This window comes from Xenopus laevis, chromosome 9_10S, assembly GCF_017654675.1.
Source record: "Xenopus laevis strain J_2021 chromosome 9_10S, Xenopus_laevis_v10.1, whole genome shotgun sequence".
NCBI classification, from domain to species: domain Eukaryota; kingdom Metazoa; phylum Chordata; class Amphibia; order Anura; family Pipidae; genus Xenopus; species Xenopus laevis.
Genome location: NC_054388.1, coordinates 69,801,680 through 69,824,626, shown reverse-complemented (window position 1 = coordinate 69,824,626; position 22,947 = coordinate 69,801,680). Strand labels below are relative to the sequence as shown.

Genomic DNA, 22,947 nt, shown 5'->3' with positions numbered 1-22,947 from the left:
TAGCACCTTATTTAATCCATATAAGAACCATTAACTTTTAGATTATTCATCAATTGTGTGTAGATAAATTTTATTGAAAGTGTGGGGTTTTACTGCTTTTTCTTATTTTTAGTACTGACCAGAACTTGTGATGAACATGCAATACTTAAATCACACTCCAGGTGGATGTCACGGAAAACATCTTGAAAACTTGTAGGAGAAATAGACAAAAGACAGGAGCATATAGTACAGTGATGTAGTTATCATTTTCCCCCTGTTCCATTTAATAGGCTACTTTTAGAAACTAGAATTAAACAGACCACTTCCTTAGGAGAAGAGTACTACACTCCCAAGTCACACTTTTTGTGTGCTTCCTTTTCAGTGTGCAAACACAAGTATATGTGTAGTGTTTTGCTTCAAAAAATGTATACTGCAAATTAATATGGACATATATTTTTAAAGTGGCAACGGTGTCCAAGAAAGCAAAAGAAGTTAAAATAGTTGCTGTAAAAGATAAAGAGTTGCCAAAAGAAATAATTCAACAAACTGAATACAAAGAAAAAGAAGTTTCTGAAACAATATATAGCAAAAAAGGGGCATTCTTTAAGCAACATATTTATCAAGGAAGAGAAGAAACATATATACAAGAGGTTCACGAAGCAGATAAAGAAATATATGGTGAGGAAATTCCAGAAGAAGAAAACATTTATAAAAAAGAAGAAGTTACTGAAGAGCAAGCACTGGAGGAGTTCTATTCTGAGGAGGAAGCTCCTAAGCAGGTTTATAAAAAGGAGGAAATTGTTGAAGATCTTTACGAGAAGGAAGAAAGGAATGAAGAGCACATTTATGAAACACTGGAAGAAACTTATGCCGAAGAAGATCACATTTATGAGGCAGAAGAAGAAATTTACCAGGAACCAGTGCCTGAAATCAATATAGAGAAACAAAAAATATATGAAAAAACACTGATTTATCCAGAGAAAGGTACAAATCTTTATCTACTGTTTCTTCTTGGATTAAACTTCATATTAACTTATATATTTCTTGATTTTCTAACCACATAATAACTTCCCAAATGAGTAATCAATGTAACCCAAAAATATATATTCATTTAATGTATATTCATAATTATCTACATATGCATCTAATTATGCTTATTAAACTCTTAAATCGTCAGAGAAACTTTTCATTCTTCCCAGGTAGAGATAAAATTAATCAGCTGTAAAATTTGATATAATCCCACAAAAAAATACTATGGGGGTTATTTACTAAACTCTGAATGCAAAAATCATGAAAAATGTGTGATTTTTTTTTTTATACAATCAGACTTTTAAAAAATCACAAATTTTTTGAAATTTATTAAACCCCAAGCATGGAAAAGTCAGAATCAGAAAATCCAGCATCTTAGAACTGTCGAGGTTGCATATAAGTCATTGGGAGAAGTCCCAATGATTTTTTGATGTGCGCTGGGTTTCGTGCAATACCTTGAAGTTTTCAGGCAAAAAGCATGAGAAATCTGAGTTTTCGGGTGAAAAAATCGAAAAAAATAAGCGTAAAAAACCAGAGTGAATTTTATCAGAGTTTGTAGCAGAAAATATTGAGATAAATATGGACTTTGATAAATAACCCCCATGTTTCATTACCTGAGAATATCTTTTGCTGTCCTAGTTTTCTGTGCTGTTTATTTGCCAGGTAGTTTTTGTTTAATCTTAAAATAATGTCACATCATTAGTGGCAGAAAAGCCTAAACATGTGGTAACTGAAGAAAGAATGCCAACAATTGCTCTTAAGAAAGAAAAAGTTCCTGTAGAAAAAAGTATATTCTCAAACTTTCCCACATTCTTATAACCTCACAGTCATTCTGTATGTTCCTAAAATTGCCTAAGTTCTTTTACACCCTCTTCTTGTGGATAAGTGTTTGTTTTCATGTATGTTTTATTTTGCTTTGTTTAAACCTGTTATGCGTTGTCTTGCTCTGTGCTATTAGTATGAAGAATTTAGGAAAAACATTAGATATGTGAAATAATATGGAAATAAAAATGAATAGATATGACTTTTCTTATTGCAAAATCAACTCTTTTATACTAATACTGCATTCAGCCTTAGCAAAAAATGTTTTCACTATTTAGTAAAAGCCAAACATTTTTACTTGTACTTGTAAGCTGATTCTTCCTGATTAGAAGGCTAGTCAAACTCTGTGTACAATGCAAGTTATAATTAGCATTTCTAGTCAGTATCAATATATATATGTGATACACTTGGGGGCAGATTTATCAAGGGTCGAATTTCAAGGGTTAAAAAACCCTCGAATCCGACCCTTGAAGTAAAATCCTTCGAATTCGAAGGATTTTAGCACAAAATGTTCGATCTAACGATCAAATAAAAATCGTTCAATTGAACAATAAAATCCTTCGAATCGAATGATTCAAATGATTTTAAGCGACCGATCTAATGATTTTTATTCGATCAAAAAAAAACTCCATAGGCTAACATTGTACTTCGGTAGCTTTAATGTGGCGAAGTATGAAGTCGAAGTTTTTTTTAAAGAAACAGTACTTGGATTACCGAATGGTCGAACGATTTTTACTTCGAATAGTTCAATTCGATCGAATTTGACCAATTCGATGGTCGAAGTACCCAAAAAAATACTTTGAAATTCGAATATTTTTGCATTCGAACTATTCACATGAGCTTAGTAAATCTGCCCCTTAGTTTAGATATTCATGAAACAGTTTTAGCAGCTTGCAAACCATATCATCTTGATAACCTGTATGAGCCCAAAGGTGAGGGAGAATAACACTTTATCTGTGTTTCTTGTGTCTTATAAATGTCCAAAAAAGTCTCCAGCAGCAAACTAATCTCTTTTAAGTATCCAACGATTCTAAGAAACCTACTTTAGAAAGAAGGGAAGACATAACAATAACCAAAAAAAAAGAAATGATTTATACTGAAGGTACCTTAGCCCATCTGGGATTCATGCAATTGCATGAACCTCAAGCTTTCTTTCCATCACTACAGTTGGTTTACTGTCATCAACATTTTCTTTGTATGCCCATAACCTCTCCATAAACTCTTTTGATGTCTATATGTCTCCCTCTTCATACATCAACATTTTAATTGATTTCTTAAACAAATAATACAAATAATAAAACATATATACAGATATGGGACTTGTTATCCAGAATGCTAGGGACCAGGGGTTTTACATATAAAGGATCTTTCTGTAATTTGGATATTCTTATCTTAAGTCAACTAGAAAATCATGTAAACATTAAATAAACCCAATAGGATAGTTTTGTTGCCAATAAGGATCAATTATACCATAGTTTGTAGAAGTACAAGCTACTGTTTTATTGTTTACAGAGGAAAAGGAAATCATTTTTAAAAAATTAAAATAAAAAAATTAAATAAAAATCGTTCAATCGAACGATAAAATCCTTCGAATCGAATGATTCGAACGATTTTAAGCGACCGATCTAATGATTTTTATTCAATCAAAAAAAAACTTAGAAAAGTGCTCTGGAAGGTCTCCATAGGCTAACATTGTACTTCGGTAGCTTTAATGTGGCGAAGTATGAAGTCAAAGTTTTTTTTAAAGAGACAGTACTTGGATTACCGAATGGTCGAACGATTTTTACTTCGAATAGTTCAATTCGATCGAATTTGACCAATTCGATGGTCGAAGTACCCAAAAAAATACTTTGAAATTCGAATATTTTTGCATTCGAACTATTCAGGGGTTTTACATATAAAGGATCTTAATCTTAAGTCAACTAGAAAATCATGTAAACATTAAATAAACCCAATAGGATGGTTTTGTTGCCAATAAGGATCAATTATACCATAGTTTGTAGTAGTACAAGCTTTTTATTGTTTACAGAGGAAAAGGAAATCATTTTTAAAAAATTTGGATTATTTGATTACAATACAGTCTATGGGAGATGGCGATTATGTAATTTGGAGCTTTCTGGATAATGGGTTTCTGGATAATGGATCCCCTACCTGTACATTGTAATAACAATATTGTATTAATTATTTTAAAGACTTAAAAATGGAATACATTCACCTTAAATAGATTTTCTAACTCTTTAACTGCTAACTACTTTGACAGACAGACAGACAGATAAATAGATAGATAGATAGATAGATAGATAGATAGATAGATAGATAGATGATAGATAGATAGATAGATAGATGATAAAATGTTTAAATAAACTAATAGATAGCAGTTGTTTTCAGACATGTAGGTTGTATGTTGGCAATGTGCTTTATGCTTTGAAAATGGTACTCTTAAAAACCTCTGATTAATAAACATCAACCAACCAACCCATAATGTTTCTTAAAGTGCCAGAGGAGCCAAAGAAAACAGTAGCATAAGAAAAAGTGCCTACTTTCAAGATATATTTATAATCTATTAGCACTAATCTAGCTTTTGCAATGTTTCTTCACAATAGGTAGAGATAGATTATAGATTAATTAAATTTTTCAATATATATTTATAATATAATAGGACTGATCTATATTTTAAAATGTTTCTATAAAATAGTTAGCTATAGAAAGATAGTTAGACAGACAGACAAATATCTAGCTAGCTATATAGATGATAACACTTTTAAATAAACTAAGAGATAGTGATTGTTTTAAGGATTGTTGACAATATGTTTTTTGCTTTGAAAATCACTCTTAAAAAAACATTCTTAAAAAATACCAACCAACCAACCCATAATGTTTCTTAAAGTGCCTGAGAAGCCAAAGAAAGCACTAGCAGAAGAAAAAGTGCAAACTCCATTTAAGAAGACTAATGAGGCACCTGCTCCTAGAGGTATTTAAACACTGAACTCTGAACAACTGAATCTTACATTCTCCTACTAGTTTTCTATAAACCAGTGCTTATTCAGAGCCTTTCTTATACCCTAAACAACTGTCATACTTTATTTTAAAGTACCAGAAGTGCTCAAACAAGTAGCACCTGAAGAAAAAGTAACTGTTGCTGCAACTAAAAAAGAAGATGTGCCAGCAGGTAAACAATCTTTTAAAGTAACAATCTTTTAAACGTCTGGTGAAAGTTAATCTTATACTTATCATTTATGGCATATTTGCTTATATTCTTATGTGTATCTTAACAATTGTCTATAATCTATCATTTATGTTATTTGATGTGTTTGTGTCTAGAAAAAAAAATTGATATCTTTATATGTGTGAAATAGTCTATATTGTTTATGTATTGGCATGTTTTGTGTGATTTAAATCTTACCACTTTTGGGTCAGCAAGATTATTCTTATAAATACATGTGATATCTTTAAAGTTCCTGATGTGCCCAAAAAAGTAGAAGAAAAACTAAAAGTTCCCCGTGCTAAGCAAGAGGAAGCCCCACCACTAAAAGGTATATTGCAGTTTTCCTATGTATAGTAGACCCTATATTCTTAATTTATGTTTTCTTTGTCCTGTCTACTTTCATTACTGTGAATTTGTGTATTTGTATCATAATTGCCAATCATATAATCATATAGAGAGAGAGAGGCCTTAAATGAATTTGAATTTCTACCTATTAAAATCTATATTATAAAACATTAAAACGCTTTCCAATAAAATTTAAAAAAACACAAAATGCTGTTTGAAATTTTGACAAAAAAGAAGATGAGATGCCTTTGCGTACTCTTAATTATTCTCAATGTCTTAAATATATTGTTCATGGGTTGAGGACTTGTATTTGTCAGTACTCTTAATTCTTCTTTATCTTTTACAATTTATAATCAGCGGCTCAAGACCCCAATGAGGGCCAAAACGTTGGATACATGAGTGATGTTTCAATAAATCGATTTAAAATTTTGGAGTGCTGGGCCATTTTGAAGACTCTATATATATATCTATATCTATATCTATATATATATATGTATATATATATAGATATAGATATATATATATAGTCTTCGAAATGTACAGTATATATATATATATATATATATACATATATATATATATATATATATATATATATATATATATATATATATATATATATTACCATGAATGTTTGATAAAAGCAAGGTTTTAGCTTCTATTAATTGAGTGAGTTCAATTTGAGCTTATTGTTTATACTAACTATACTATACTAAACTAAACTATACTGAAAATAGATGTCTATCCAAAATAAATGAAAGTTCAAATTGGGATTCCTGAAACATTTCTAGTATTTTTCGAGCAGTATTCACATTTGCTAACCTTTTTTTTCTGAAAACAAAAGCAACCTTAAGGAAAATAAATACTCATACTTACTTATTATTTAAAGGAGAATTCAACCTGTAATAAAAAAAAAAACCTCCCCCTAGGGGAGAGGGTTTTTTTTTTTATTACAGGTTCAATTCTCCTTTAAGGGAAAAGGGAAGACAAAACTAGATATATATGAATAGTGTACATATTTTTCTTTTGTTCTTAAAATATTCTTCCTTTGACTTTCATACAGTGTGTAATTTGTCCAACCTGTGTGTAAGCTCTTATTCTGTATTGAGTAGTTAAAAAAAAACTAAAGGGTAAAAGAAGAATCTTTTTCTTTAAGTTTTAAAACCCAAGAAGGAAGCTGAAGAACCTCCTGCAGAAAAAGAAGTTGAGAAGGTTAAAAAGCCAGCAGGTAATTTACATACAATATTTTATGCTGGCAGTGAGTAGCTAGGCTTGTCTGTATAAAAGCATATTTGGTGTTAATTTCTTCTTTTTGTTAATGTTTCATTGTATGTTACTGTTTCTTTAAACTTTTAGCATATTCTTTGCTACTTTTAACTCATCATAACAGCAAGCATAGTAAAATAGGATAGTTTCAGAAATATTTACTTCTTCCAGAAATTTGCTTTGTGTATCTCATAAATTCTTAGTCCTTCTTAATCTGGATACTGTTTTTAAGTGCCAGAAGTTGCCAAAAAGAAAGAGCTAGAGATCATACCATTTGTGTTGAAAAAAGAAGAACCAAAACCAGTAGCAGAACCTGCTAAAGGTATAAACATTTCTGCAAAGTTTACTGATGCAAAAACTGGGATAAAGAAGAGAGATTCTTCTTATGTGTGTTTTATGTGCATACAGTATAATATGTCTCTTTAGCAGCTTATTCAAGAGACACCCCATTCAGGCTTCCTGTGTCTTAACTGCTTTGAAATATCCCATCTCGATTGCACCAAAAGCATCTTAATCTAAAATGCTTGAATTGTTATTTGCAAAACGCTCTAAAACTTCTTTCTTAAAATATATGTCTCATTTATGTTCTTGTGTTCATTTTCTTTGTGTGGAAAACATATCTTTACAATAATTTAATACTAATTATCTTTATTTTCAGGAGATTGGTGCTAAAACACAACTGCGTAGATGTGACTTTTGATATGCATTAACTTATCATATTATGTTTAAAATTCCAATAGCAACTGTCGCAGCAAAGCCTTCTCCAGTGCCTGCAGCTGAAGCAAAATCATCACCCAGAGAAGGTAGGCTGATGTACAGAGTGTTTGGGTCTCAGTACCATGTAAAATAATAGATAACCTGTTACATAATATGGGAAGTTTTAGCTTTTATAGACACAGCCTTATAGAATAGGTTATATGAGTTATAAAGGATATTGTAGGTCTGACTCTGCAAGTGTGCAATTACCTTGTGTCATTTCTTTTACTATATCCCATATTACAGCTGCCCCATCACCAAAATCAAAGGAGGAAGCAGCTGCAGTTTCAGCTCCTGTCACAACTCCAGTTGTTGGAAAGAAAGCAGGTATGATGTTGTTATGCTTAGTGCAAGCTATCGATTAATTGTAAAGGTTAAACAACACGTAACAAGGTTTATCAACATTGAACAAGTGGGTGCTCATATTGCTTCTGAGCAAATTAATATAAGAACTGTTATAAATAGATAACACGTTTCCAGATGATAGACTCCATATTTGTAACTGTAGGTCTACAGTATACTGTATTTGGTACCAGACAAGCATTCACTTGAAAATGGTGTTTGACAAACATGATATTGTATGGCATTGTTGTTCAGGAATTGCTTGATAAAAAAAATTAAGAATGAGGAAACTGTGGAAATACAAGTGAAGGCATCCTTCACTAAGACCAAAAAAACTAGTTCCAGAGTATAAATCTGATGTCAATAAATTGCTTGATAAGTCTAGCACCACAGTTAAGCTGAATCAAGAGGTACAAACGGAAAGTCAAGAGAAGGGAAAGGGTATTTCCCAACAGACTTTCCCAGAAGAAAAAAGGAGAATTTCAGAAGAGAAACCAGTAACTGAAGTGCCATAGGAAAAACTTGCCAGAACAACCATGGAGAGTGAAATAACACCCACCAGAGAAAGTGCTATAGAGACAACAATCACTATTGCACCAGAAGAGGAGGTGCAGTATGTGCACCTAGAAAAAACAGATATTGTTCAAGAAGAACAAAAAAGGGAGGACAAATTAAAAGTTCAGATTAATGTAGAAAAAGATGTAAGGGATGCTGAAAATCCTAGAACAAAACTGCATGTTACTTCTAAGGATAAAGTCTATCCAGAAGATAAAGCTAAAAAAAAAAACATACATTACACAAATGGCAGATGGTGTTATTGCAGATAAAAAAACTTTTAAAAAAATATTCACATTAGCAGAAAAGGAACAGAAAAAGGAAAAACATGTTGTAGATTTTTCAAAAAAAAGTAGCAAAAAAGACTCCTCTTAAAGGCACAGAAAGAATTAGACAAAAAAAATAACTTTCAATTAAAACAAATAAAGGGTGTGCCAAATGTTTTGTTACCCCTTATGTAAAAATAAAAGTATTTAAAAGCACATCATGAATTGTACTATATTTAAACACAGTTACTAATATTTGATTTCACTTTAGACACTAAGGCACCAAAAGAGGATGCTGCAAAGGGTAAAAGCCCAATCAAAGGTGAGAAGTGCACTTTGCATGTAGAAATGTTAAATTGTATTTTCATTATAGATTTGTTTTTAATATGACAATTTAAGGGGGTTATTTATTAAGTTTCGAATATCCAAACCTCGAATAATTCATAGTTTTCGGAGCAAAAAAAAAACTATGAATTTTTTGAGATTTATTAAAGTCCGAATAACTCAGAAATGCGCTGATGTCCGTAATTATATCCGATGATTTCTGCTCAAAAAACTCCCAAAACTCAAAAAAAATCGTACTTTTTGCGGAGTTTTGCCCCTTCCTATTTTTTTGGGCTTTTTTCTTCATAAATAAGATTTATTCGGGAATTCTGAGTTGTTCGAAGTTGGATATTAGAAATACTGAGATACTGTAAATACCTTGATAAATAACCCCCTAAAATTATAATCAAGATGACCATTATGTCTGACTATTGTTATTACACAGTTTTAGTGAGATATTTGCTTTAAACTATGAGGGAAATACAATATATTTGTCTGCTTTACATGAACTTATTATCATATACCTAAACTACACAGAGTATTAACATATCATATAAAATCCAAGGAAACAAAAACAAAATGAGGAGTTTACAAACAAACCTTTACAAATCATCTTTCAGATTTCACCAGTTTAAATTTTAGTATATTCAAGGTATTCATTGATGTTTTAATATTAAGTATCACCTGGAAAATATGCATGGAAAGATAATCATATGATACTTGCATGTTTATTTTTTTTTGGTGGGACTGCAGTTTAAGAGATATATCCTATCCTATCCTATTAAATTATGTGTTATATATGTTAATAATACATTTTGGAACACTGCAATAATACTGCTATTTCATCCATCAGAAAAACATGGATGGAGAGAACATGGAAAATTGTTTAATCTTTACATTTTAATTTTAGGCAAAAAGACACCTTCACCATTAGATGGAGATAAAAGGAGACTACGTCCAGGCAGTGGAGGTGATAAACCTCCAGATGAGCCAGCTTTTACCTTTCAACTGAAGGCTGTTCCCTTGAAGTTTGTGAGAGAGCTACAGGACATTGTATTGCAAGAAGCTGAGTCTGTTGGTTCTTCTGCAATATTTGATTGCCTTATTTCACCATCCACTGCTATAACCACCTGGATGAAAGATGGCAACAATCTGAGAGAAAGCCCTAAGCACAAGATTATTTCAGATGGCAAAGACAGAAAACTACATATCATTGACGTGCAGCTTTCAGACACTGGAGAGTATACTTGTGTAGCTAAGCTGGGAAACAAAGAAAAAACATCAACCGCCAAACTAATTGTTGAAGGTAATTTACGTCTAAAAATAACATGCAAGCATGGCTCTATAGACCTTATATTTTCAGACCAGGGTGAAGGAGAGGGCTAATGCAGAGAAGACTATTACCTGTAGCTAACATAACTGATTTTTTAATCGCCTCAGAGGTTTCACAAATGTTTCCAGTACCAGAAATATTTAGTAGGTTAACTAGTAGAGATACTTTCCTCTCCTCTTCCAATGCAATATTGTCTGCCTCATTATTTGTATCTTGCACAGTCTCTCACAAAGGCTAAAACTATTATAGGTTACTTTTAAGTTATTTTGTTTGTATATATACAGTATATATATATATCTATATATAGATATATATATATAGATATATAGATATATATATAGATATATATAAAACTATGTGACGTTATTATTTCTTAATGCATAAATGGCTAATTACAGTGAAGTAATATTCTTATTCACTATTATTATTACTAAGTCAGAGGAATAAAGAGTGTTTGTTGGATTCCCCAAACAGAATTACCAGCTCGTTTTGTGAAAACACTAGATGAAGAGGTTACTGTGATCAAAGGCCAACCATTATATTTGAGCTGTGAACTTAACAAAGACAGAGATGTTGTCTGGACTAAGAATGGGAAGACACTTACTGAAGAGCCAGGAAAATATGCTATTAATATTATTGGCCTACAGCGCACGCTTACCATTATGGCTGCTGATGATCCTGATGCCGGAGTATATACTTGCACAGTGGAAAGTGCCAATATCAAATGTGATTCCAGTGTTAAAGTAATAGGTATGTAATAGTAACAGCATGTTCCTGTTTCATAAAGGAATAATCCCCTTGAACAAAGCTGATGCTTATAAAAAGATGCTAGCAGTATATAAGCTACATAAAGGCTAACCATACATAGTCAAAATAATTTTTTTTAAAAGTTGCTGTTTTTCCTCTTCAGAGATAATACGTGACTGGTTGATCAAGCCACTTCGAGATCAACACGTGAAGCCCAAAGCTACTGCTACATTTTCTGCAGATATTGTTAAGGATACACCAAATATCAAATGGTTTAAAGGAGATGAGGAGATTCCTCTAGAGCCAAATGACAAGACAGAGCTTTTAAAAGATGGAAATCATATATTTTTAGTCATTAAAAATGCAAATCCCAATGATGTTGGAGAATATGCTGTTGAAGTTGAAGGAAAACGAGTCACTGCAAAGCTCACCCTTGGAGGTACAGCACAAGCATGATTTTATACTTTCTTGTTTTTCAGATGATTAATATAGACACCTAATGTGATAACTGCTGTGCAAAATGAAAATGGTATTTTCTGTTTCAGAGCGTGAAGTTGATTTGCTGAAACCAGTGAAAGATGTTGAGATCTATGAGAAGGAGAGTGCATCATTTGACTGTGAAATATCTGAGGAAGACATTCCTGGGGAATGGAAGTTGAATGGAGAGATTTTAAGACCATCCCCAGTAAGTGGAATAGTCTTATGTCCAGCCATTAGGGTAGTGATTGAGCCCAAGCTTTTACTAACCTCATGTCAAATATTGTTTTAGCCACAGTATGGTTGTTGCAAGATCACTCATTAGGGCTGAAACAGCATTCTTTACAACAATTATTATTTAGTAACAACATGAGTGCCAATTAGCAACTGCATAATTCAAAATTTTTGACATTTATTATTAAGCTGCTAAAAGTCTGAACCCAAAAATACACCATATAAAACCTGTCGAATTCATGTAAACGTTAATGGCAGCTGTCCCTTTAACCATTTAAAGATGTTTTTAACCTTCAGGAATTGTGGGATGTTTAACACTGGTTTTCACTCAAATAATTCAAGTTTTTGAGTAACAAACTTGAGAGTCAAGAGTTTTTTCGAGTTCTGTAAATTTGTTCTTGATCTGTAAATTAGAAGCCTTAGAAAACTAAGAAATACCATGGTGCTTATGTTACTATGACTTAGTGAATGAGTTTAAAGGTGGTATAATTTTTTAAGTACTGACTGCTAAATATTATTTCCTAGACATGTGAAATTAAAGCAGAGGGAGGAAAACACTTTCTTACTCTACACAAAGTCAAGGTAGACCAAGCTGGAGAAATTCTTTACCAAGCTCTAAATGCTATAACAACAGCCATCTTTACAGTAAAAGGTAAGTTGCATCACATATTACTTTCCAAAATATGGCCAGTGCATACTTCTAACCCAATATTTAAAACATACAAATTTAAATTCTATCTTCAGAAATAGAGCTGGACTTCGCCATGCCACTAAAAGATGTTACTGTTCCAGAAAAGCGTCAAGCTAGGTTTGAATGTGCTCTGACACGTGAAGCAAATGTCATATGGTCCAAAGGTTCAGATATTATCAAGGCCGGGGACACATTTGACATTATTGCTGATGGAAAGAAGCACATTCTTGTCATTAATGACTCTTCTTTTGATGATGAAGGAAGATACACTGCAGAGGTTGAAAGCAAAAAGTCTACAGCAAAACTTACAGTTGAAGGCAAGTTGTTCATAAGTAGAGATAGGTATAGAAAAATAGATCTCATCAGAATACAAGGAAATTAGCCAAAGAATAGCTTTCCTATATTATCAAGGCCAACTTAATAACTCTCTGCGTAGGATGTTAATTAGATGCCTTTATTGCAGGTGTAAGACTTAAGTTTATTTCACCACTCAAAGATCAGACTGTAAAAGAAGGAGAGACGGCTCACTTTGATTTTGAACTTTCCCATGAAAATATGCCTGTTACCTGGTACAGAAATGACAAGAAACTTCACACAAGTAGAACAGTTCTCATCTCAGAAGATGGCAAGAAACATAAGCTTGAAATCAGAGAAGCAACTTTAGATGACATCTCTCAGATTAAAGCAGAAGTCAAATGCTTAAATACAACAGCAAATCTAAATGTCTTAGGTATGATCTGTGTGGGACATACAGTTCACTTTCTTAACCTTCTTCATTTTCCATTCTACTAAGATTATCTAAAGTTTTACTTATATTTTAATTACATCCCATTCTTGGCTTTCTGTGTTAAGCCAAAACTTCCTTTGCTCTTTTCTTTTTTGCATCTTTGAAACACAGCTTTCAACATTCCATTGTTTCTTATAATTTTAGGCAAATCTTTCTTTATTCTCCTCGCTAACACTCTGGGTCTTTTACTTCTATCTACTTTTTTACCCTAAAGCTCATGTATCTTTCGAAGACTCTTCTCTTCTTCAGAACTCTGTTAACTTTCTTAAGATGTTTGTGACCATCTGCCAGTCTTTTGCAAAGTGGAACTGAGCCTATTATGAGAAATAATGCAAAAAATGCTTCAAAGCCCATGAAACATTTTGCTTATCTCTTGTGTTCTTGTGCTAATGATGTCGCTATGTGTTACTTTTTAATATTGCAGTGCATTAAAATAGGTTTAGCCTGATTCACATATGCTAAGGTGCATTTGCTAAATATCCAGTTGTGCTGACTCAGCTAGATTTACTAATTATGTATAAAGATCATAATCCCATAGCTTCCAGGTTGTAAAAATGCTTTTACTTGCCCCCAAAATCTCTACCAAACTGCTTTTTTCAGTTAAATTTTTGCTTTCAGTGTTTTCATAATCACTCATTTTCTCATCTTCATGCTCAGCTGCTGCACAGTTAATAATGGCTGCATCACAACGAAATGCTAGACTCTGACTTTAGTATAGTATTTGCTCTGAAATTTCCTCTTGAATAACTCTCTTTACCATTCTGAACTCTGCCTAATATACCTTTTCTCAATTTTAAAACAAAACTCCACCCTGTATTTCTTGTCATGTCTTTCTTGCTGTGTGTTCACCAAATATAAACAAACACAAATATATGACTAAATTTTCCTAAAGGCGGTGCATACACCAAATGTGCTGATTACATCCAAACATGATCTAAATTGCATCAATCTATTTACAGAGGCTGATCCTTACTTTGCTGTAAAATTACAAGACTACACTGCAGTGGAGAAAGATGATGTCACTCTTGAGTGTGAGCTTAGCAAAGACGTACCAGTGAAATGGTTCAGAAATGGCCAAGAACTTAAGGCTTCAAAAACTGTATCTATGAAGACTGATGGCAAACGCAGAATTTTAACAATTAAGAAAGTTGAAGATAAGGATAGAGGAGATTATGAATGTGATTGTGGAACGGATAAGACAAAGTCTGTTGTGAACATTGAAGGTGAGTTCCTGCCTTACAAAGAGCACTGAAACAAATTCCAACTGTAATTGGGCAAAGGATGTAATCCATAGTTGTGTTTCTAACTTTTAGCTCGTGTGATTAAAGTGGAACGCCCCTTGTACAGAGTGGAGGTGTTTGAAGGTGAGACAGCACGCTTTGAAGTTGAAATCTCAGAACCTGATGTTCATGCTCAATGGAAACTAAAAGGAGAAACATTATCCCCATCAACTGTAAGTAGCCTAGGCTCTGAACCAAAATCCCAATGTTACCATGTAACTATTTGTTGCCTCAATGAATGTCTTTTATATGAAAAACAGGACTGTGAAATCATAGAGGATGGGAAAAAGCATGTCCTTATACTATATAATTGCAAACTGGACATGACTGGAGAGATTTCCTTCCAGGCGGCAAATGCCCAAAACCAAGCAAATCTGAAAGTGAAAGGTATGAATATATTCTAATGATTATGCACTTAGCATTTTGTTGGGTTCTACAAATGAGGGAGTGTACAAAATGTAGTATGCTCTGTTTCAAATCAGTCACCACTTTTCAGCTCATTTCCCCCATGTTCTCCGGTTTAAAAAATGTTGGTGCTTCTTACTGTCTAACTGTGTTAAGTTCTGTACAAAATAAATGTATACCTAAAGTGCAAAAACATTTATTTTTTTTTAGAACTTCCGCTCATCTTCACCACTCCACTAAGTGACATCAAGGTCTATGAAAAGGATGAAGCAAGATTTGAATGTGAGGTATCAAGACTGCCTAAAACTTTCCGTTGGCTGAAAGGAACCCAGGAAATCCAGGCAGATAATAAGCATGAGATTGTTGCTGAAGGCACAAGACATGCACTTGTGATAAAATCAGTTGCCTTTGACGATGAAGCCAAGTACATGCTTGAAGCAGAAGACAAGAGAACAAGTGCAAAACTAATCATTGAAGGTATGTGACTGCCAAAATAAACTTATTCAACTGTCCAACAGCCATGTAAAATTGTTTTCAAAACTAATTTTGTTTTTTCTCACAAAGGCATCCGTCTTGAGTTTGTTGCACCACCTAAAGATGCGACTGTTAAAGAACAAAAAACAGCAGAGTTTACCATAAAGCTATCACATGACAACATTCAGGTTAGCTGGTATAAAAATGACCAGAGATTGCATCCTAGCAAAGTTGTGTCAATGCACGATGATGGGACGTGCCACACTATTAAATTTAAAGATGTTTCTCTGGATGACACTTCACTGATTAAAGTGGAAGCTATGGGAAAAGCCTGCACTGCACAACTAACTGTGCTCGGTAAGTAGAATGCATTTTTTTAATTCATCAAACACTTTCCTGACTGCCAGTAAATGTTCTTGACAATCAGGAAAAAGTTAACAAACATATAAAAATGTTGGGAATAAATATAAAATGTATAAATCTGCCCTTTTTTGGCTTATTGTAAAATTGAAGAATAATGGTGAAATAAGCAACTTTAAACCCCCCTATACTTATATAATCTGTTGTATGCAATTATGCTATGGTAGAATATCATCTTAATATTCTAAAGTGAAAAACATGTACTTGCAGAGGGAGATCCCTACTTTACAAGTAAACTCCAGGATTACACAGCTGTAGAGAAAGATGAAGTCATTCTGCAGTGTGAAATCAGTAAAACCAAAGCACCTGTGAAATGGCTCAAAGATGGCCAGGAAATTATTCCATCAAAGAATGTCACCATTAAAACTGATGGCAAGAAGCGCATCTTAGTTATCAAGAAGACTTCCAAGAAAGACTTAGGCGAATACACTTGTGATTGTGGAACTGATAAAACCATGGCAAAACTAAACATTGAAGGTAAACATTTAATCAAAACACCATAAAACATGTATTTGTGTTTTAAACTATCATGTACTTATATCTTACTTTTTTACTTTTTTAAGAACGTGACATTAAAGTTGTCCGACCTCTATATAGTGTTGAGGTTGTGGAGACAGAAACTGCCCGCTTTGAAACTGAGGTATCTGAAGAAGAAGTTCATGCCACGTGGAAACTTAAAGGAGACACCCTGCATTCTTCTCCAGTAAGAATTCCCTTTCCCACTGTGAATAAAAATAACCTGGTTATCATAATAGTAGGTGGTGCAATTCCAATACCACTTTGTGCCTTTAACATTCCATATATTATTTTGTAATGAATGCATTCTCTATGGTGTAATTTCACTTATTGACCAATAATAATAATTATATTATAATTCATGACAATAATAATAAGCAAACGCTAATAAAATAACAATTCATTTTTAAGGATTATGAAGTTAAGGAAGAAGGAAAGAAGCATTTCCTCATACTTTACAATGTACGCATGGATCAAGCAGGAGGAGTTGACTTCCAAGCAGCAAATGCTAAATCAAGTGCGCACCTAAAAGTTAAAGGTAAACCATTTTTTGTGGCAATTTTCTGGCAAACCTAAACTCAAAAGCCTCATCAATTTATTCTGCGCTTGAAGGTGGGACAGATATGACTTGTTTTAGTCATTCAATCTCCTAGCAACTTGCATGCAGAAACAATGTGCCACTTCAAAAATGTACACGTACACACGAGGGAATTCTGAACTGTTGCCAGCCTGGACCTGGTAGTAATTCTTGATGCAGCATGAAGTGGTGTGTCAGAAGTTCGGCAATCACAATGTTGATATTGTTCGTACTAATTGGCACCCATATTTGTACATCACATCCAAGTTGTGATGGATACTACCTAGTGTATACCAGCAATCCTGCTGCATTTATGGGAAAACACTGCATTGAGGGTAGAAATGCTGATTAATGCAGAAAATTACACTTTTCGCTGCATTTGTAAATTATCAAATACCTAACTGGCAAATTTTTATTAGTGTTTGTGTAACAGTTATTGAAACAGTTATTGGGGGTCCAACAGACAACTCTTAGAACTTCAGTGAAGTATGAAAGAGGTCTGCTGGGAAACAAACGTATTGAATTTTATCAGTAACATAAGAGGTATGTGGCTAGTGACTAGTATAGACTGCAAGTCAATTTACTAAAAACTGAATATTATAACAGGCACACTTGTTTGTCCTGAAAGGTCCAGCTATCTCAGTTTGCATGTCACCCTTTAATGACCATGGAGAGTAACTATTTTGAGTAACTTCCTTGAGTAACTTACTCAACTATTTTGAGTAACTTTCCCTGTGGGAAAGTCACCATTATCCATTTGTTGAAACCTTATTTGTTTCATAAAAAATAGCTCCAAAAAAACATATATAGTAATAAATTGCGTTATTAGTAACTAGTAATGCAGATATATTGGTGCAACGTAGTCAGCCTCTGTATAAGGTGTTTTTTTCTAAACATAAATTTACAATTGTAGATTCATCACTGGTATTTCATTGACTCGTTTGGCATTTTCCTTTATGTATTTTTGCTTTTGATTACATTCAAAATCCACATGTGTAATGAATGGTTGTGCAACAGGCTGTTATGAAAGAAAAGACTTGCTGTGTTGGCAGCTAAGTAACCTGTTGATAGAACATTGTGGTTTCTTTTTTGGTAAGTGCCAAAAGATTGATTGACAGCAACAGATAGCATAATAGGTTGTCAGCTGTCCATGTCCAATAGAAGCTCTGCTATTTTAGAAAGCATATACCATATGTAGAATGAGGTCTGTGTGTGATTGGAGGTGGAACAGATGCTGTAGCATTATACTGCTGACTGGTCAATGTAAGGAAACACCATATGCAAATTGGAGGAGGCCATGCCCCTTTTTCACTCCCATGGGACTAGTCTCAGTGAGGCACCTTAAATAGTTTCAGTGCAAACTACTGCACCCTTAAGGGAAGCCACAATGAAGATTAGAGGGTGAGGGGACACAATTCCTTGGAGGAAGAAATTAATGGATAATGTCTTCTTTTACTGGAAAAGCCCGCCTAATAGGCCTGCTTAGGCCCCTGAAGGATGTTTCGGTAACAGCTGGAGAATCGGCTACCTTTGAGTGTGAGCTCTCATATGAGGAAATTCCTGTGGAATGGTTCCTGCAAGATCAAAAATTGGAGCCCAGTGACAAGGTATGTAAAATATTGATGTCTCAAGCACAACTGAAAGATCACTAAACCTAGTATCATATAAAGATATAAACACAGAACAGTGTATATACTGGAACATGGAAAATTTCCCATTGTTTTTGGATTTTGAGTTAAAATGCCGCCTTCTTTTTTGCATTAACTGCCAGAAATAAGCCTACAAGCTGAGTTCAAAGTTTATTCAGAAGTTTATTTTAATTTGTATTCAGAAGTTTCATTTTTCTCTTTTAAAATACAAAACAACAAACATATATCAGAACTAGCTTTAAACTGTGAATAACTATGCCAAAGATAAATTAAGATACAAAAACTTTTTGTACAATTATTAAATGCAACCTAAATGGAGTTCCAAAAATTCCTCTCTCAGTTAGTCTTTCCTTAAGATAATTGTAGTAAAGGGTTGTGCATATATGGGGATTAGCAAACTTAAAATTCCATTTGAGGAAACTGATAGCAAAGCTTTGCAGCCAGAGATGTATCCTATAATGACGTGTCTTGCTTGCTATTTTTAACCCTGCTTCAAGTGCTCCATATACATTTCAAGATATGTACCAGTGAGTGGAGTTGTCTTACCACATGTGCTTAATATGAAAGCATTTAGTGGGAAATGTAACAATGAGAACATTATTTTATATTATATATATGTATATATGTATATATTAGAATAAATATAGTTAGCGGTAATCCCTTCTAAAGTGAAATTCCTTCAAAATAACTGAAATACAAGTGATTTACTCAGTATCTGAATCTATTTATAATAAATACATTTGTACATTGATTCTATGGCATACAAATCTTGTAAAATGACCTTTTATATTTTATAAAAATCTTATAAAATGACCTTTTACATTTACAGTGTGCATATATATAAATATAAATATATATAAATATATATATATATATATATATATATATATATATATATATATATATATATATATATATACAGGTCTATATAACAACAGAAATGCCTATGTATTAGCCATTACATGAAGAAAAAAAACAACTGATTCTAACAGGGGGTGTTTTTACAGTCAGCAAAACTGTCAAATGCTCATCAGCTGTTCTTTTCCTAAACTTTTCCACACATTGCAGATATGTAGATACATTGCATTACATTTTGAAACGCACAGCAACAAATTGGTTGTTGCAAACAGCTGCTGGTTTGGTGCTTTGGGATAGCCTTAACAGTTAATAACAAATAAAGCATTCTTGAAAACTAATTCACAATCCAAGCATGTATTGCAGTTGCTATGATCCCATTTTTCATTCTTCATAAGATTATCTATAGTAGAGGCAATTATAAAAATATAAAGAGCTTTTCATGGCATACACTTTATATACAACTAGACATTAAGCCCGTTAAATTAACGGGTGCTAGAACATATGAAAAAATTCGCCAGAGACGGTCCGTGGGGCACATGCGCAGTAGCGCAATCCCACGGACACAGGGACTGGACGCAGAGACACTTCAACTTTATTATATAGGATAGCTTGTGATCCTTGTTTAGTACTTTATTTTACATTTTTTATATAATACACATCTCGCAACAACAACCCTTTGAGTTAAAAAGCACATATGCACTGAGGCCCATTTACAAATAGCAGACACTTTGCACAAGCCTTACTCTATGATCTGAACCACAGATTTTGTGCTCCTAAATAAAATGCAAAGTGTTGTGACTCACTCTGAACACTGTACTGCTTGTGTTCAGTAGTGCTGCATACAGAGGGGGTAATAGATGGGCAGTACCTTAATCAGGCACACTGTGCAGATCATAGCTTGCACCACCAACCCTAAGAATTCCCATATGAATGGTAATAAAGGCCCTCTGTCTTTCATTTTCCAGGAATTATTAATAGAGTAATGTTATAATACCTTGTATCACACTTTAGCTTGGATAGAGATAACATATAATGTACCTTGTACAGGACACCATGATATTTATTTTAGTGTAGACCTTCTTTCAATATCCTAGCTTAATTTTTATCTGTACTTTAAATCTACCTAGACATAGATAATAATATATATAAAAATAACTGTATGAAAGTTGTATTAAAAATTCACTATTCTTTTTGTATTCTAGATTGTCACACGCTCTGAAGGAAGAGTTCACACACTTACCCTTAGGGATGTTCAACTAAAAGATGCTGGGGAAGTTAAACTAACTGCAAAGGATTTCAAGACCCAAGCTAACCTCACTGTTAAAGGTAAAAACATGTTAAAAATGCTATTTAACGGATTGCAATAAGTTGGTTAAGCCCTTACTAACTTACTTTTTGTAATATGTTAGAACCTTCAGTTGAGTTTACAAAGCTTCTTGAGGACCAGACAGTAGAGGAAGAAGCTACTGCGATACTGGAATGTGCAGTATCCAGGGATAATGCAGAGGTTAATTGGTTCAAAAATGGTCAAGAAATTCACAAAACAAAGAAATATGATATCATTGCTGAGGGTAAAGTCAGAAAACTTATCATTCATGGCTGCACAATGGATGACTCAAGAACTTTTACATGTGATGCAAAGGAATTCAAGACCTCTGCCTTCTTGAATGTAGAACGTAAGTTACCATAGTTACAGCAACTCTTTTGATAAAGCACATGTTTATAATGGGAAGATATGGATTATTAAAATGATTTCAACAATGTTTTTCACAGCCCCGTTTGTGGAGTTTACAAAACCCCTTACAGATGTTGAAGTTAAAGAAAAGGAAACTGCCCACTTTGAATGTGAAATTTCCCGTGAAAGTGCCAAGGTTTGTATGCCACATTTGCTGTACACACTTATGGCAACCATTATGTTGAAAAAAGTACTTAATTTCATTAGGCAAAATTTCTAAAATTGTAGGTGTTGTTTCTACAATATAGTCAGGTATTTTTGTTTTGGGGTTCTATATATATATATATATATATATATATATATATATATATATATATATATATATATATATATATATATATATATATATATATATATATATCTACACCAGCACTCCCTTTAGTGAAAACATTAAATTTTTATTTTTTATTGTAGCGTAGTATCAGTATCCAACGTTTTGGTCCCCATTGGGACCTTCATCCTTGAAAAAGGTCCCAATGGGGAACGAAATGTTGGATACTGATACTATGCAACAATAAAAATTAAAGGGAGTGCTGGTCTGTAAACTATTGGTGTATACAAGATTACCGTGCACCCCTCCTTCTATTTAAATCGGCTTTGGAGTGCGGATACTCATTGGAAAGTTTTGTATATATATAAATATATATATATATATATATAGATATATATATATATATATATATATATATATATATATACAGTTCAGGCTGTGGTGCACTCCAATCCAGCAGAGTTTTACTGCCTGGGTGCTGTCATATATAGTGCAGATAGTCATGTTTTCGTCAACGTTTCGGTCCAGTCTGGACCTTTCTCAAGAGAAAGGTCCAGACTGGACCGAAACGTTGACAAATAAACTTCACTTTGCTTGATCTCATCATTATGAAGTCCTGGAGTGCGTCATTCCTTGGAACACACACATATATATATATATATATATATATATATATAGAGCAGGAGATCCGGCACTCACGAAATAAAGGTCAGGCGTGCCTGGGTGCAGTCCAGGTTCAGTACCAACAATTAGAAATAGAAGAGATCGCACCCGCAGGACTTATTCTTAAACAAAAAAGATTTATTGCAAGTAGATGCGGACGTTTCGGCTGAGACAACAGCCTTTCTCAATATATATATATACCTTTGTCATTTTGCTTACTTATAGGCACTGATGTTCTTATTTTCAAAACAGGTCCACTGGTACAGAGATGGAGTGGAGATCAGAAAGGGCAAAAAGTATGACATAATATCTAAAGGAGTAACCCGGATTTTAGTTGTGAACAAATGTCTGTTTGATGATGAAGCAGAATATACTTGTGAATCCAAAATGGCAAGAACCTCTGGACTACTCACTGTTATAGGTAAAATAAAAATGAAATAGTATAAAGCTTGTGGCATTTAAAAAAAACTAACATTCACTAGTCAGTAGATACCAGATTTAGATGAGAATGTCAAATTATATATCCCAGACAATTTATTTGAGAATACTGTGCAAACCTCAGTAGGGTTAAACTAGGGCTAGTTAGGGCTAATTTTTAAGGGGTATGTGTAAGCCCTGGCATGAAAGGCACAATAATGCACACTATACACTTAGCATTTGAATCTACCTCTTTTACAAAACAAATGTGCTCTGCTCACTGGTACTGATGGTGCATTTGTTAGTTAAAGGAGAACTAAACCCTAAAAATGAATATGGTTAAAACTGCCATATTTTAAATACTGAACTAATTGCCCCAGCCTAAAGTTTCAGCTTGTCGATAGCAGCAATTATCCAGCACTTCAAACTCGTCAAAGGTGGTCGCCATCTTGGACAGTGTCTGGGACACTCACATGCTCAGTGGGCTCTGAGCAGATGTTGAGAAGCTAAGCTTAGGGGTTGTT

General features: G+C 33.5%; 1 protein-coding gene across 13 annotated transcripts in view; it reads left to right on the top strand.

Moving 5' to 3' along the window:
* The window catches only part of LOC108702272 (titin), a 197,731-nt gene that overhangs the window by 87,041 nt on the left and 87,743 nt on the right, over positions 1-22,947 (top strand). For 8 of the 13 annotated variants that reach the window (XM_041578271.1, XM_041578274.1, XM_041578272.1 and 5 more), the window contains 24 exons: positions 6,537-6,608; positions 7,387-7,449; positions 7,649-7,729; positions 8,837-8,887; positions 9,800-10,195; positions 10,697-10,972; positions 11,133-11,408; positions 11,515-11,654; positions 12,206-12,332; positions 12,425-12,688; positions 12,835-13,101; positions 14,118-14,381; positions 14,472-14,611; positions 14,699-14,825; positions 15,054-15,320; positions 15,408-15,674; positions 15,948-16,214; positions 16,301-16,440; positions 16,665-16,791; positions 18,295-18,437; positions 20,540-20,663; positions 20,747-21,013; positions 21,111-21,208; positions 22,259-22,427. In XM_041578271.1, coding sequence (XP_041434205.1) covers positions 6,537-6,608; positions 7,387-7,449; positions 7,649-7,729; positions 8,837-8,887; positions 9,800-10,195; positions 10,697-10,972; positions 11,133-11,408; positions 11,515-11,654; positions 12,206-12,332; positions 12,425-12,688; positions 12,835-13,101; positions 14,118-14,381; positions 14,472-14,611; positions 14,699-14,825; positions 15,054-15,320; positions 15,408-15,674; positions 15,948-16,214; positions 16,301-16,440; positions 16,665-16,791; positions 18,295-18,437; positions 20,540-20,663; positions 20,747-21,013; positions 21,111-21,208; positions 22,259-22,427 — 4,413 coding nt within the window. The remainder of the gene's footprint in view (positions 1-6,536; positions 6,609-7,386; positions 7,450-7,648; positions 7,730-8,836; positions 8,888-9,799; positions 10,196-10,696; positions 10,973-11,132; positions 11,409-11,514; positions 11,655-12,205; positions 12,333-12,424; positions 12,689-12,834; positions 13,102-14,117; positions 14,382-14,471; positions 14,612-14,698; positions 14,826-15,053; positions 15,321-15,407; positions 15,675-15,947; positions 16,215-16,300; positions 16,441-16,664; positions 16,792-18,294; positions 18,438-20,539; positions 20,664-20,746; positions 21,014-21,110; positions 21,209-22,258; positions 22,428-22,947) is intronic. The other 5 variants (XM_041578273.1, XM_041578269.1, XM_041578268.1 and 2 more) reach the window with 2 other exon arrangements.